Source organism: Camelina sativa, chromosome 14, assembly GCF_030686135.1.
Source record: "Camelina sativa cultivar CO46 ecotype springtype chromosome 14, ASM3068613v1".
In the NCBI taxonomy this organism is placed as follows: domain Eukaryota; kingdom Viridiplantae; phylum Streptophyta; class Magnoliopsida; order Brassicales; family Brassicaceae; genus Camelina; species Camelina sativa.
In genome coordinates this window covers 6,993,285-7,007,053 of record NC_141893.1, presented here as the reverse complement: position 1 = coordinate 7,007,053, position 13,769 = coordinate 6,993,285, and the positions used below count along the sequence as shown (strand labels likewise).

Here is a 13,769-nt window from a genome sequence, read left to right as displayed (position 1 = left end):
ATTTTATTTATTAAGGATGAGAGAAAATGAAGTACGGATACGATTGAAAATATTAAAAAAATAAATAATTGGAAGAAAATAATATTTCAATTAACAATAACCCGGAAAACTTGATGTAAATTTAATGGCACATCGCACATAAGTTCAAAAAAATCTAAATAAATATAACATTTCATAAGAAATTTAAGAAAATAAGATTATTTGTGAAAAATAAAAACAAATCACGAGTGACTCTTCTCAACTCTCGTTTGATCATTACTACCGATGCAAATACTGCCCCACAAAACTTATTGAGTGTGTGAAATTTAAGAAAGAAGATCTACGATCTAAAACATATGTTTTAGTCATTTATCAAATTACTTGATTAAAGTTTTGGTAAAAATCCAAATGCATAAAGTAATAAGTATTTCATTATGAAATTTATTTCTTTTTTAATAATTATTTTAGTATTTTTAATGAATTTTAATTATAAATCAAGTTTAATAAAGTTTTTGATATTTTAAAACATTTATATAATTATATATCACATTTATTATGTTCCAACCGCTATTGCACCCGCTGGTCAACCAGTCGTAAACCTCCCGCAAACGCACCAATTTTAAACCGCTAAACCAGTCGTTCAAAACGCTTAATAACGCTTAAAACCACAATCGCCCGCTTCCGCAATCTCCCGCAACCGCAACCGCAACCGCAGCATTTGAACCAGTCAGGCCCTAAGTTACTAATTGTACCGACACAGAACGTGAAGCATCGAATTTGGGGCACGAAGATTAACATGGGACACGTTTTAGCCAAACGAAGAATAGCATGGGACACATTTTAGCCAAACGAAGATTAGCATGAGACACATTTTAGCCAGATGAGCTAGGTAACTATAATAGGTAATGGTCAACTAAAACATATTTTAAGTTAGTATGGTGCACATGCTTCACCTTATATCAACGTAGATCCGCCCCTGAATCGTATACAAAAACATTGGTATGTCTTTGAAAGTCCAATATGTAGATGGATGTCCTGTTACTTCATGCAGTTTATATCAATATTCGATTTTTAATTGCCGGCATATAAGTGTTTTAACCGTAAAATTAAATATAACATTTCAAAATAAATATGATAGACATGTTTGAACTAAGAATACTAATTATCAGTTATAGTGAAACAATTTGACGTATACCTGTTTACTTTAATTCTTAACATACAATAAGAGGCTAAAAAAGCTGGTATAGTTTTTTCATTGTTTTTTTTCATTGAATTCATTTTAATAAATACTTTTGAAAGAACTTAATTAGTACTGTATTTGAGGTTCAAATTCAATTAAGATATTTTCATATCTGAATTGTTTCAAATTATTTGAACTCACTTTTTGTCCTTTTTAGATGTCAGAGGAACACATTAAAGTAATATTCTTGCTGGAATCGACACTATTATATTATCTTACCAAAATAACTACTCCAATTAATTTGGTTTGTTATGTAAAAAAGAAATATGCATTTTCTGATTTAGTAAGTTTTATCCGCTTTTAAGGGCGAAAATTAAATGTGCCGACAAGAAAAATAATGGCGAAAATAATAGAGGCATGGAGTAATTGAAGGAAAATCACGTAAATGTAAACCCCTCAAACTCCAATCAAGACAAAATTATATTTTTTTTTTTAAAACCCAAAAATATATATTCGTCATTTTAGAAGAAAGTGAAGTTTCTTTCACATTTAATTTTTCCCGCATTGATCTTTGAAGAATGCTCTGAAAGCAATCTCAAACAAGATAGATTTGTGCTCTTAAAGAGCTTATTAAGCTAGAGATATAAAATAGCTCATTAGGAGCTTTATTGTGCAAAGAAACTAAAGAAAGAGGAAAGAGAGATTAGGTTGTCACCAAGAGCAAATAGTATTTGATTTGATATCTTATAAGATTAAAGAGAGGAGAGTTGTTTTGAGACAACTCTCAAAATTACTCTCTAACTTCTCATTACATCATTATATATATGACTTTTATCTTGCTAAGAACCCTGGTTACATGTTATCACATTGTGCTTGGGCTTGTCTTTCTTGTGGGCTCTAATATGCTCATCGTCGAATCAAGGTCAAAATGGATCCAAAGATGTTGTTTTGTTTACCAGAAGGAGATGCCTTGTTTAATCCACTCAATACAATGTTTATTCAAATGGCTTGTATTTTTGTCTTCTCTCAATTCTTCTATCTCTTCCTTAAACCCTGTGGCCAAGCTGGTCCCGTCGCCCAAATTCTCGTAAGTCTTTTTTACTTATTTTATTTTAAAATCTTTAGTTTTTATATTTTCACATTTGATTTCTAAACTTTTCTGATATTTAAACCCAAACCCCAAATGAAATTCCTACACAAAACCGGTTAAATAGTAATCAGAAAACTATTATTTTTCTTAATTAATTCAGACCAGCATTGTGTTGTTAAGTTCTCTCTACTTTTCTATTTGATATTTGAGAATCTATGAAGTCCACAAATTTTCTTTCGAATTTATTCACAATTTACGAACGTGCACTTAAACCCTGAGAGTAACCTGTAGTGCATAAAACACGAGGATATTAAGTTGCATATAATTTCTCTAGAATTTTTTATCAGCTTCATGTCAAATGTTAAGATATTAATAAATTTTTTTAAAAATATATATATTAATCAACCAAAACAGTGGAAAAATCGGAGAACTCCTTACATAATCAAAAAGTTACAAAAGATACCACAAAATCGAAACTAGGAAGAAGTAGTTTCAGGAAATTTGATATTGTAAATGTTCAAAAAGAACTGACAGTTTGATTAATTTTGTTCATGCTGGGATTGTATTGAGTTTGCTTACAATAATACGCAAAGTCCACGAGTTTTTCCTCCAAAAAGACTCAGCAAGCTATTACATATTTTTCTCATTCCTTTTACGAACAGGTTTCATGTTCTTGATCGGTCTCGAGATCGATCTTGATTTCATGAAACGAAATTTGAAGAACTCCATCGTCATAACGTTATGCTCCTTAGTCAGTTCTGGCATCATCTGGCTCCCTTTCCTCTGGTTTCTCATCAATTTCATTCAGATCAAAGACGATTTCTTAACATTTTACTTAGCATTCCTTGTTACCTTGTCCAATACGGCAGCTCCTGTCGTCATACGTTCCATCATCGACTGGAAACTCCACACATCCGAGATCGGGCGGCTAGCAATCTCATGCGGATTGTTCATCGAGATAAGTAACATATTCCTCTACACACTCGTCGTTTCTTTCATCTCGGGTACTATGGCCGGCGATATCTTTCTCTACTCATTTGCCACCGGAGTTATAATCTTGATTAATAGATTCTTAGCTTCATGGCTCCCAAAGAGAAACCCTAAAGAGAAATATCTCTCCAAAGCTGAAACGCTTGCTTTCATCATCCTTATTTTAATCATCGCGTTAACCATCGAATCCAGCAACTTAAACTCCACGGTTTTTGTGTTTTTCATCGGACTAATGTTTCCGAGAGAAGGGAAAACTTACCGAACGTTGATCAACCGGTTGAGTTACCCGATTCACGAGTTTGTTCTTCCGGTTTACTTTGGTTACATCGGGTTTAGATTCAGCGTCAACTCATTAACCAAACGCCATTACCTCGTCCTCGGCATGACAGTAGCTCTAAGCCTACTGGGGAAGCTTCTAGGAGTGTTATGCGCTTGTTCATTCCTTAAGATCCCACGGAGGTATTGGCTTTTCTTGTCAACCATTCTTTCCGTCAAAGGTCATGTCGGTCTTGTTCTTCTAGACTCTAACTTGGTTTACAAGGTATTACAACAAATTATAATTTTTTTACTTAATTTAGTACTTTTTCAAGTCAGTCACTAAAATCTCCATCTCCGTGTTCTTGATTTTCTCTTCGTAGAAATGGTTTACTCCAATAGTTCATGACATGTTCGTTGCTTCTCTGGTGATCATGACATTTTTTAGCGGAATTATGACGTCTTTGTTGCTTAGAACGCAAGCAAAAAGTTATGCACACAAAAATACATCGCTCGAGTTTTTTGATACTAAAGAGGAGCTACGAGTGTTGACTTGTGTCTACGGCGTTCGTCATGCTCGTGGATCGATCTCTTTAGTCTCTGCTCTAAGTGGCTGCTCTCCTGGAGTTTCGCCTTCGCCGTTTACGCCTTATCTTATGCACCTTATACCCCTCCCAAAGAAGCGGAAAACAGAACTCTTGTACCACGAATTAGACGAAGATGCAGGAAACTCCAACAACGGAGACGATGAGTTCGGGACTAACGAAGGACTAGAGATCAACAAATCGATCGACTCATTTACTAAAGACAGAAATATCATGATCCGGCAGGTCAAACTCGTGGCGCAGATGGAGAACATGCACGAAGAGATTTGTAACACGACTGAAGATCTTCGCGTCACGATCGTGCTTCTTCCCTTCCATAAACACCAGAGGATCGACGGGAAAACAACGAATGATGGAGAAGCTTTTCGACACATAAACCGGAAGGTTCTAAAGCAAGCTCAGTGTTCGATTGGTATCTTTGTGGATAGAAACTGATGTAGTATATTTCAGTCAATTAAATTATCAATCCACTATCTGCATTAATCAACTCACTAAGAATACACAAAGTTGTTTAATCTATTCTTAAAAAGAATTGGTTTTGTTGTAACAATCTTAACTAGCAAACAAATTAAAGAAAAGAAACAGAACACAACTAATAACAAACTTTGAATCAAGATTAAACAAGTGAACCTTGGACAAGGTAATTGACTTGGGAGATAGCTAACCAATCCTAGATGTCCAGGCAACAATCAAGAACAATCCTATGGCTAAGAACACTAATGCAAATCAATCCATTTCCATGGTAGAGATTCCTATGCTAATCAAGTGATAATCAACTTTTTCCAAAGGCAATCACAAAGCTAGCATGCATTAAGAACACGTCTTAATACCACTAAGCACCCTAATCATCAATTTCCATTGGCTAGGAGTGCAAAGCCCTTGAATAGTTTGGTTCATGAATTTCATCAAACACCTTCTAGGCAATGGAAATCCTAATGTCTAGATTCAAGCTTGATCAAGGCTTTCCAGCATTATTAACACTAAACAAGATAGGAAACACATAAATAAGGCTCTAGACATCAAAGATCAATCATATATCTCCCTAATCTACCTAGCTCAAAGTTCTAATGATCTACTCACTCATCATCATGATCACACAAAGGAAATAGTTTGATCTTTGTGAAATCATAATAAGAGATTATAGATTAAGAGATTTGAAAGAGAAATTGCTATTAAAAAACTTAGAAGTACTCAATCATTCAACAAACCAAGAGTAAATAAGCTTAAGAATCCTAAGTGGCTGCTAAACAAGAGATAAACAAAAGATAAACCAAAAATAAGAGATAAGAGATAAGTCTCCCCTTAATAGGGTTAGAGTATTTATAGCAAAATAAAAGGGAGCCGGGTCAACCCAGTTCAAACCGGGTCAAACCCGGATCAAAACTAAAACAAGTGTGGTGATGGTCTCACACGACCATGCTTTGACCGATTGAGATGGCCGATTGGGATGGCCGGGCACACTTTGGCCGATGGTGGTGGCCGCTGGTGTAAACGGTGTTTTCTCTTCTTGAGCTCCATCGGCCATGGCTTGGCCGATTGATGAGGTCACGTGGCTCCAACGGTCATGGCTTGACCGATTGAGCTTGGCCGCTGCTGTAAACGATCTTCCTCTTACTGAACTCCATCGGCCAGCTCTTGACCGATTGGGATGGCCTCTGGTCTTCACTCGGCCACCGTTTCGTCGCTGCTCTTGGCCGCGTGTGGCTCCTTTCTTCACTCTGGCTGTATATACGTTCACTCAAACAGGTATAAACCTTTACACGCATATTTGATTGGCCTGAAATCACCTCCATTGGAAAGCTTACTCAATTTCCAATAACTTAGATGAAGAACTCTGGAGCTAAATCCCAAAAAAATGTCTTCATACGAGTCGATCTTTGAGGGACTGCAAACTGGTTCCGAATCATCAATCATCTTGTGTGCATCCAAATGTGTGTCTTCCATTATATTGCTAATTATTGACTTATTTGGCTCCAAAGCACACTTTCCTTGTACATCTCTACTCCATCATCTGAGATAACAAACTTGATGCAAAATACAGCCTAAACAACCTAAATGCTCATGAATATGCACAAAACAATGAAGAATTAAGCTCTAAAATTACATAAAAACACAAGATATCAGAAACATAACGGGGTTTCACCAGCTTCATGGGTCTGATTCGGTACAACACGTTGTGGCATTGTTCTTCGGTGGTCCTGATGACCGTGAGGCACTGTCCTTGTGCAAGTGGCTTACCAACAACTCTCAGATTCACCTTACTATCATACAGTTTGTCGCGGATGACTCAAAGATAGAGAAAGTTGTCGGAGACGCGGTGACAAAGGAGAACAACGAAGTATTCTTGGAGATTGTTAGTAAAGATCAGACCGAAGACGAAACTGATCGAATCTTCTTAGAGGGATTCTATAACAGGTACCTTACAAATACTCTGTTTCTACGTTTACTTTGTTCCTTCAAATGCTCTGCTTTTGACATTAATAGTACTCTGTTTCTAAAATAATGTCCCTACAAATATACTCTGTTTCTGTCTCTTATCTTCATCAGATATGCATTGCATTTTTTCATTCATGAAATGGTTTATTATTTGTCTTGACAGATTTGTAACGACGGGGCAAGTTGGATTCATAGAGAAGCGAGTGAGCAACGGATTGCAAACGCTGACGATTCTGAGAGACATAGGAGAGATGTATTCACTGTTTGTGGTGGGGAAAAACAGAGGAGATTGCCCGATGACGTCGGGAATGAACGATTGGGAAGAGTGTCCAGAATTAGGAACGGTCGGAGACTTCTTGGCTTCATCAAATATGGATGTAAATTCTTCTGTATTAGTAGTTCAAAGACATAGACACTCATTTGACAGTTTTGTAGATGAATAGCAAATACTCTTTTAGTTTTTCCTTCAATTCATTTATTTTCGCCCTTATAAAATATTCAACACAATACATCACATAATTGGAAACATATGAGATTGGAGAATGTATAAATAAGCTAACCAAACTCTTAAACTCAGCAACAATGGCTAGTGTTTACTACTTGATCTCTCTTTTCTTGCTCTTCCATCGTATCACAGAGACTCAAACCTTTTGTCTCGGGAAGAATCAAAACAAACAATCCTAAACCGGACATTGCAGTTCCGAAAACCGCAAACGATACTGACGGTATGTGTATGTCTCTTCCAATGGACGCAATTAACGGACAACAAGCTCCTCCAACAACTAGAGCCTGTTGAAACATCATCGTTGCTGAACTTCTCACACAAGTCGGAAACATTTCAACCATAAACACAGCCATAAGGTTGAATCCGATCCTAGCGCAAAAGAATGTTGCGAGTTCAAACGCAAACGCGATCTCGGTTTGTCCGAGGATGCTGAGAAGGAAAATGAGCACTCCCGATGCCCCACCGAGCAAAGTATTGATTAGAACAGAGCTTCTTCTGTTGAATCTCTCTAACAAGATTGGAGTGATCACGAAAGTAGGCAACTCCACCAATGCGTTTAGGGTTTCGCTCAAGTAGATGTTGACGTCTATGTCTCTAGCTGCTAAAGGAACACCGTAATACGATATCCCCAACCCAAACATTATTATCATAACAACATAAATTCTCTGAAAAGCCCATCTTCGAAAGAAAACGTCTTTAATCGAGTAAGTTGGCACTTGTGTATGGTTTTCTTGCTCGAGGGGCAACTTAGAAATCACTGATTCCAGATAAGCTCTGTTCTTAGGTGACATCTTTGTGAGAACATTAATGGCTTCTTTGTCCTTTCCTTGCATGTGAAGCCACCGAGGCGATTCGAGTGCGAAGAGGTAGAGGAAGATACAATAGAATATTGCTGGAACGGATGTGTATAGATCTTGAGCCGCCATCCAAACACGAGAATCTGTGTTCTGAGTTGCTAACTGCACTTCCATGAAGAATGTTGTGCAAGGTAAGCTATTCCAGACAAGGATATAAACCCTAAAACGAATAGGGTAAATGGAATCATCGTAGCTCTTGGTCTCCATCTTGTGGAGACACGCTCACTGATGAGGACCAGCGCATACGACCAGGTTTGTGATCGTGCGAATCCGATGATAAACTTTAGGGATGCATAAATCCATACATTGGTTGAGAAGGCAACAGAGATTGTAGTGATTGACATTGCAAAGGTAGAGAGCAAAACTAGTTTCTTACGACCCAAGGAATCGTCTGGGATCAAAGCTAGAAAGAAACCACCAACAATGGCACCGATGTAGAAAGAAGAACTTGGCATACCTCTGAGTAATGAGCTCGAGCACTCGAGGCCGAATTCTGAAATGATGGATTTGCCCTTGGAACCACCGTCCCATTCCCAGGCTGATCTTGGAATCTTGCAGATGTCGGAAGCCGAAGGATCGCAGATCGTGTGGTTAAGACAATGCCACGTGGGATATGCATCTGTGTAGACGGTGATGAATATCTGCTGAGCATCGAAGAGCAAAGCAAGCCCAACGAGTGATATCTGGAAAAGTTGCCAGAATCCGAAATCAGATAGGCTCTGTTCGACGATATTGTCAAAAGTCAATTCGTCTGATCTGTTGTTGACTTCAGAATCATCGACGAGATGAGTCAACAATGGTTCTAATGGATTTGCCATGATCGTCTTGTTTCTAGCTTCTTTTTTGGTCTGTGTTTGTTTTTTTGACTATAGGTTTACTCTCATTCTACCATTCGTATCAACTAAATATGCCTTTGTTATATCGAAAAGCGAAAGACATGATAGGACAAGAGCAAGTAAGCAACTAGTTATAGTTTTTTCTTCTTATTTTTTTGTAACATGAGGCTATATTTTATTTCTACCAACGGCAATTAATTATATATGTACATAGAAATGATTATTTTATTTTAAAGGCCTACATCGATCGGATCCGTTCACATGCCATGGATTAATTCTATGTTAGTTGTCATCATGTCGAGAATTAATCCAGGTTTTCTTGTTAGATGGACTCATTTCTAAGTAATTTGGAAAGGACACAATTTTGGGGATCGGCTTGACCAAAACCGTAATCTAGTAAGAAAATGTTTAGTGTGTGTGTATACATGTGTTATTACTTACTATGTCATAATTCCAATTCAAATAAAATCGACTCAAATAAATATATGTTGTTGTCAATAAATATTATTTAAGAATTAAGATATACAAGAAAGAAAAAAAAAAAAAACTGGAAAACAAATTTTATTTTGAAAAGAAGAAAAAATAAAGATATACCGATTTTTTTTGTTTTTGTTTTGAAAAAGGGCTTGATATATATCGAATTTAACAAGATAGTTTTTTCCCTTGTCATTTTTTCTTCGTAATCATGAGCTCATCTGCGACGTCCTCAGTTGCCTTAGGCGGTGGATCCGCTGAGGCTTCTGCTTCCAAAAACACCTCAAAGCGTCCAAAATGTAATCTATTCTCCAATTTTTGATATATACATTTTGTCATTTGCGGTTGTTACTTTTCAGTTTTTCTTTTTTTTTTTTCTTTTTTTTCTTTTGTGGATTTGATCAAATGTGTACGTTGGGATTGTAGTATCTAGTGTTCTTGAATGCTTTTTCAGTTTCCACGAATATAATTGTTGTAATTGATCAATCCTTCTATGTTTTTTTTGTTCTCTCGAAGGGAATTTATTTGCGTATAGGAAAAGAATATAAAAGAATAACTCTTTGAAATGTTGCTAATTGCTACCTCTAGCTCGCTTATCATATCCCTCAATGTGGTTTTCATCACATAGCAACGATCTATCAATGAGAATGACTGATAATTTACAGATGTATATAGATATATCTATCATATAAGGGATAAATTCAGATTACTGATATTAATCTAGTACACACACAAATGGGTACTGATGTTACTCTATTATGTGTTTGTTGGATTAATGTAACTCCCAACAATGTAATACCTTATGATTTCTTTCTTTTTGAGATAAGTTTCCTAGAAGTTGTAAACTAAAAAACCTAATCTGTTGGAAAAATTTTCCTCATCAGATTCAAGATTTACCCAACAGGAGCTTCCAGCATGCAAACCAATTCTTACTCCAAAATGGGTAAATGCTTCAATAACTCATACTTATAATGTAACATTTTTATGGGTACAATTTCCAATGTTTTATTATAGTTTAAAGTATCTTTTTCTTTTCTTTCTGCCTATCTTATATGCAGGTGATTCTGACTTTCCTTATCTCAGGAGTTGTCTTTATTCCTCTTGGAGTGATTTGCCTATTTGCTTCTCAGGGTGTATGTTTTAATCTTTTCAGTTTTCTCACTTTGCAGCTTCGTTTATTTCTTATTTTGTGAACATGACTTTTGATTATTTTTATTACATGATCAGGTCACTGAAATAGTTGATAGATATGACACAGACTGCATTCCTTTATCATCTAGAGACAACAAAGTCAGATATATACAGGGATTAGAAGATAAGAGGTGTAACAGAACAATAATGGTAGATACACTTATCTTGCTATATTCTTCTTCATTAACTAGCTTTCTTTCACTGCCCTTTTCTTATAATTAATGTTTCATGTTTGATAGGTAACTAAAACTATGAAGAATCCTGTCTATATATATTACCAGCTTGAGAACTTTTACCAAAATCATCGACGGTAACATCTCACTATTAGTCTTCATCATACTAACACCTCTCTGAACATGCAATACTTTATGTGATGTTTTTGCAAATTGCAGGTATGTGAAAAGTCGACAAGATGGACAATTGAGAGGTCCAAAAGATGAACATGATGTGAAGTCATGTGCGCCTGAAGACACTATTGGTGGTGAACCTATTGTTCCTTGTGGTCTTGTTGCGTGGAGTTTGTTCAATGATACTTATGACTTCAGTAGAAATAACGAAAAAATCCCTGTGAATAAGAAAGGCATCTCATGGAAGAGTGATAGAGAATCAAAGTTTGGTAAAAATGTCTTCCCAAAAAACTTCCAGAAAGGATCTCCCATCGGCGGTAAAAGTCTTGATCAACATGTTCCAGTAAGTTATTTTGCTGAGTTGAGAATCATATCTTAAATAACAAAAATATCTTAAGTTATATATGACTATAAGAGATAAGAAGCAATCTACTCACAACTCACTGTGGTCTTGTTGCTTAAAGTCCATAAACATTCTTTAATCATAAAAAGAATCAGTACATGATGTATAGACTTTGCTAAAAATGTATGTTTCTGGCAGTTGAGTGAGCAAGAAGACCTAATTGTCTGGATGCGAACTGCAGCTTTACCAATATTTAGAAAGCTGTATGGTAAAATAGACACTGATCTTCAAGCTGGAGATACAATAAAGGTCTTGTTGCAGAATAATTACAACACTTATAGCTTCAATGGAAAGAAGAAGCTTGTGCTATCTACCACAAGCTGGCTTGGTGGAAGGAATGATTTCCTTGGGATTGCGTATTTGACTGTTGGTAGCATATGCTTGTTCTTGGCTTTTTTCTTCTCCGTCTTGTATCTAGCAAAACCAAGGTATGTAACATTCTCTACAATGCTACATTTCATTATGCTCTGGTTTTTGAGTCTTCTATCATAAAAACAACATAGAGTCTGCACAAAACTATATATGTTATGTTTTACTGATGTTTTCAGGCAATTGGGAGATCCATCTTACTTATCATGGAACAGAAGTGCCGGGGGTGGACGATGATAGAGTTCTCTTAAGCTCTCCTTTGTTGTTTTTGAGGATCTGTCTCTATTGGTAAATAAAGTCCTCATGTTTGTCTAAACAAGAATAGATGTTGACCGTTTACAAGAAAAAATATGTAAGGACTGACTAACCAAGAGGATTATACCACACATTCTAGTTCTTTTGTTTGATAGAAAGAAGCCTATAATTTTGCATGACTATGGACCTATGGCTCTGCTGGGTCAGGAACCAATACGTATGTCAGAGAATCATGTAAAATGTACATGACTGCAAATTGCATGGACTGGAAGGCATGAACATACCTTTAAACCAATCGTCTGAACATCTGGAAGGCATGTTAAACACTGAAACTTAAAGTACCTATCTGGAAGGCATGTGGTCCAGTTGAATTATGGGTTAATGGACTTGAGTACAAACTTTTTTTACTAGTATTATAAACATGGCAGACCTTCCAGATAGGTCTATAGGTCTGCCATGTTTATAATACTAGTAAAAAAAAATGGGTGAATGTCATGAAAACCTACTTTGGGTTGAGTTTTGTCACAAAAACCCACTTTCCACTCATGGTATACTTTCCCAAGTTTTTTACTTATGTGTCCACTTTTCTTTTACATTTTTGCCCTTACTAACAACTTACCTCTCTTTCTCTCTTCTTTTCTCTCTTTTTCTCTTCTTTTTTGTTGTTAACACTTTAACAAAGTAAAATATATTTATTTGTTATCATAAAACAAATTTTCTATTTATTTATATAAAATATGTTATGATTATATATTTTCTACATTTTAAGATACATATTGCTATATTTTTTTATGAATTTTTAGATTATACAGTATCCATCAGTCGTTGAACATTTGTTCAATTATAAGTGGATAATCAATTGCAGTATTGTTAATAGATAGTTACTTGTGTTTATTCATACAAAATATACATACATAAATTTGGTTAGATCTTTATCCATAGCATATTATCCATAACACAACATAGACCAAATAAGTACAAAACCCTTTAATTCTAAATTTTAAATCCTAGAACATGAACCCTTGAACCTAAAACCAAAACTATTCACTTAAAAAAAAAAAACAAAGTTTAGTGGATAGAAAAACTGTGGATAGGTCTCCATGGATTTACAAAGCATATCTAGACATTAAGCTGAAGAATAGCAGTTGAATGGTGGCTATGGATGTGATCATGTGGATACCAATGTAGACAGACCAAAGAATCATCATACAACATCCACACAATTAAATCCATAGACACCATGAGCTCCTTGCTTCATATTTTGTGTTGGTCCAGAAACATATACACTCATAAGTGGTTAATAAACAAAATAAAAATTAACAACATTGATTTATTTAGAACATTGAATATCAATCATGTGGATTAGTAGTTATGGATACTTATCTTATAATATCTTGCTCATTCTTTACATGAGCAGAAATTTGTCCAAGATAAATTAGCCACATAGATTTCTTTTAGCTAAATGTTTTTGTACTATTTTTCAGCTAGAAGTAGGTATATTAGAACTTAGAAGTGTCACTAGAAGCATACTACACAATAAACATGGTCATTATTAATCTCAAAGCCTATCCACCAAATTCTGACCACGTGGACAAGCAATCTAGATGAAATTTATTGACAAGTTTGTTGCATGTTCAAACATCACTATAGTTTAGCCACTTAGATGTCTTTTAGCCAAATGTTTTTGTACTATTTTTAAGCTAGAATTAGAGATATTAGAACTTAGAAGTGTCACTAGAAGCATACTACACAACAAACATGGTCATTATTAATCTCTAAGCCTATCCACCAAACTCTGACCACATGGACAAGCAATCCAGATGAAATTTATTGACAAGTTTGTTGCATGTTCAAACATCACCATAGTTTAGGGTTTAGACTTTAGATGGTATATAGATTCAATGTCTATGTTTTGAGTTCAAGTTGTATTGTCTAAGGTTCAAGGTGTAGGATTTAGGGGTTAAGGTTAAAAGTTTAGGTTTAGGTATGTGGATGAT

General features: G+C 35.6%; 2 protein-coding genes and 1 pseudogene across 2 annotated transcripts; 2 read left to right on the top strand and 1 right to left on the bottom strand.

Moving 5' to 3' along the window:
• Positions 1–2,763: 2,763 nt before the first annotated feature.
• LOC104740323 (cation/H(+) antiporter 1-like) lies at positions 2,764–6,978 on the top strand (annotated as a pseudogene).
• A 130-nt stretch (positions 6,979–7,108) lies between these two features.
• Positions 7,109–8,774, bottom strand: LOC104743339 (organic cation/carnitine transporter 6-like). Its single transcript, XM_010464437.2, has 2 exons — positions 8,004–8,774; positions 7,109–7,953 (listed from the first exon to the last, which is right to left on the bottom strand). The coding sequence occupies exons 1-2, from the start codon at positions 8,713–8,715 to the stop codon at positions 7,109–7,111; spliced, it is 1,557 nt and encodes a 518-aa protein (XP_010462739.1). The 5' UTR covers positions 8,716–8,774.
• Positions 8,775–9,368: 594 nt separating this feature from the next.
• On the top strand, positions 9,369–11,924 carry LOC104743338 (putative ALA-interacting subunit 4). Its single transcript, XM_019235463.2, has 8 exons — positions 9,369–9,506; positions 10,092–10,150; positions 10,266–10,340; positions 10,435–10,548; positions 10,638–10,708; positions 10,791–11,088; positions 11,287–11,576; positions 11,697–11,924. The coding sequence occupies exons 1-8, from the start codon at positions 9,419–9,421 to the stop codon at positions 11,752–11,754; spliced, it is 1,053 nt and encodes a 350-aa protein (XP_019091008.1). The 5' UTR covers positions 9,369–9,418; the 3' UTR covers positions 11,755–11,924.
• Positions 11,925–13,769: the final 1,845 nt, after the last annotated feature.

Excerpts from the sequence above, each read along its gene's own strand:
- LOC104743339 (XM_010464437.2), bottom strand. The coding sequence starts at position 8,715 with ATGGCAAATCCATTAGAACCATTGTTGACTCATCTCGTCGATGATTCT. Across the intron at positions 7,954-8,003 it reads ACAACATTCTTCATGGAAGT|ATCTATACACATCCGTTCCA; the intron begins GCAGTTAGCAAC and ends TGGCGGCTCAAG.
- LOC104743338 (XM_019235463.2), top strand. The coding sequence starts at position 9,419 with ATGAGCTCATCTGCGACGTCCTCAGTTGCCTTAGGCGGTGGATCCGCT. Across the intron at positions 10,549-10,637 it reads GGTGTAACAGAACAATAATG|GTAACTAAAACTATGAAGAA; the intron begins GTAGATACACTT and ends CATGTTTGATAG. Across the intron at positions 11,577-11,696 it reads TTGTATCTAGCAAAACCAAG|GCAATTGGGAGATCCATCTT; the intron begins GTATGTAACATT and ends TGATGTTTTCAG.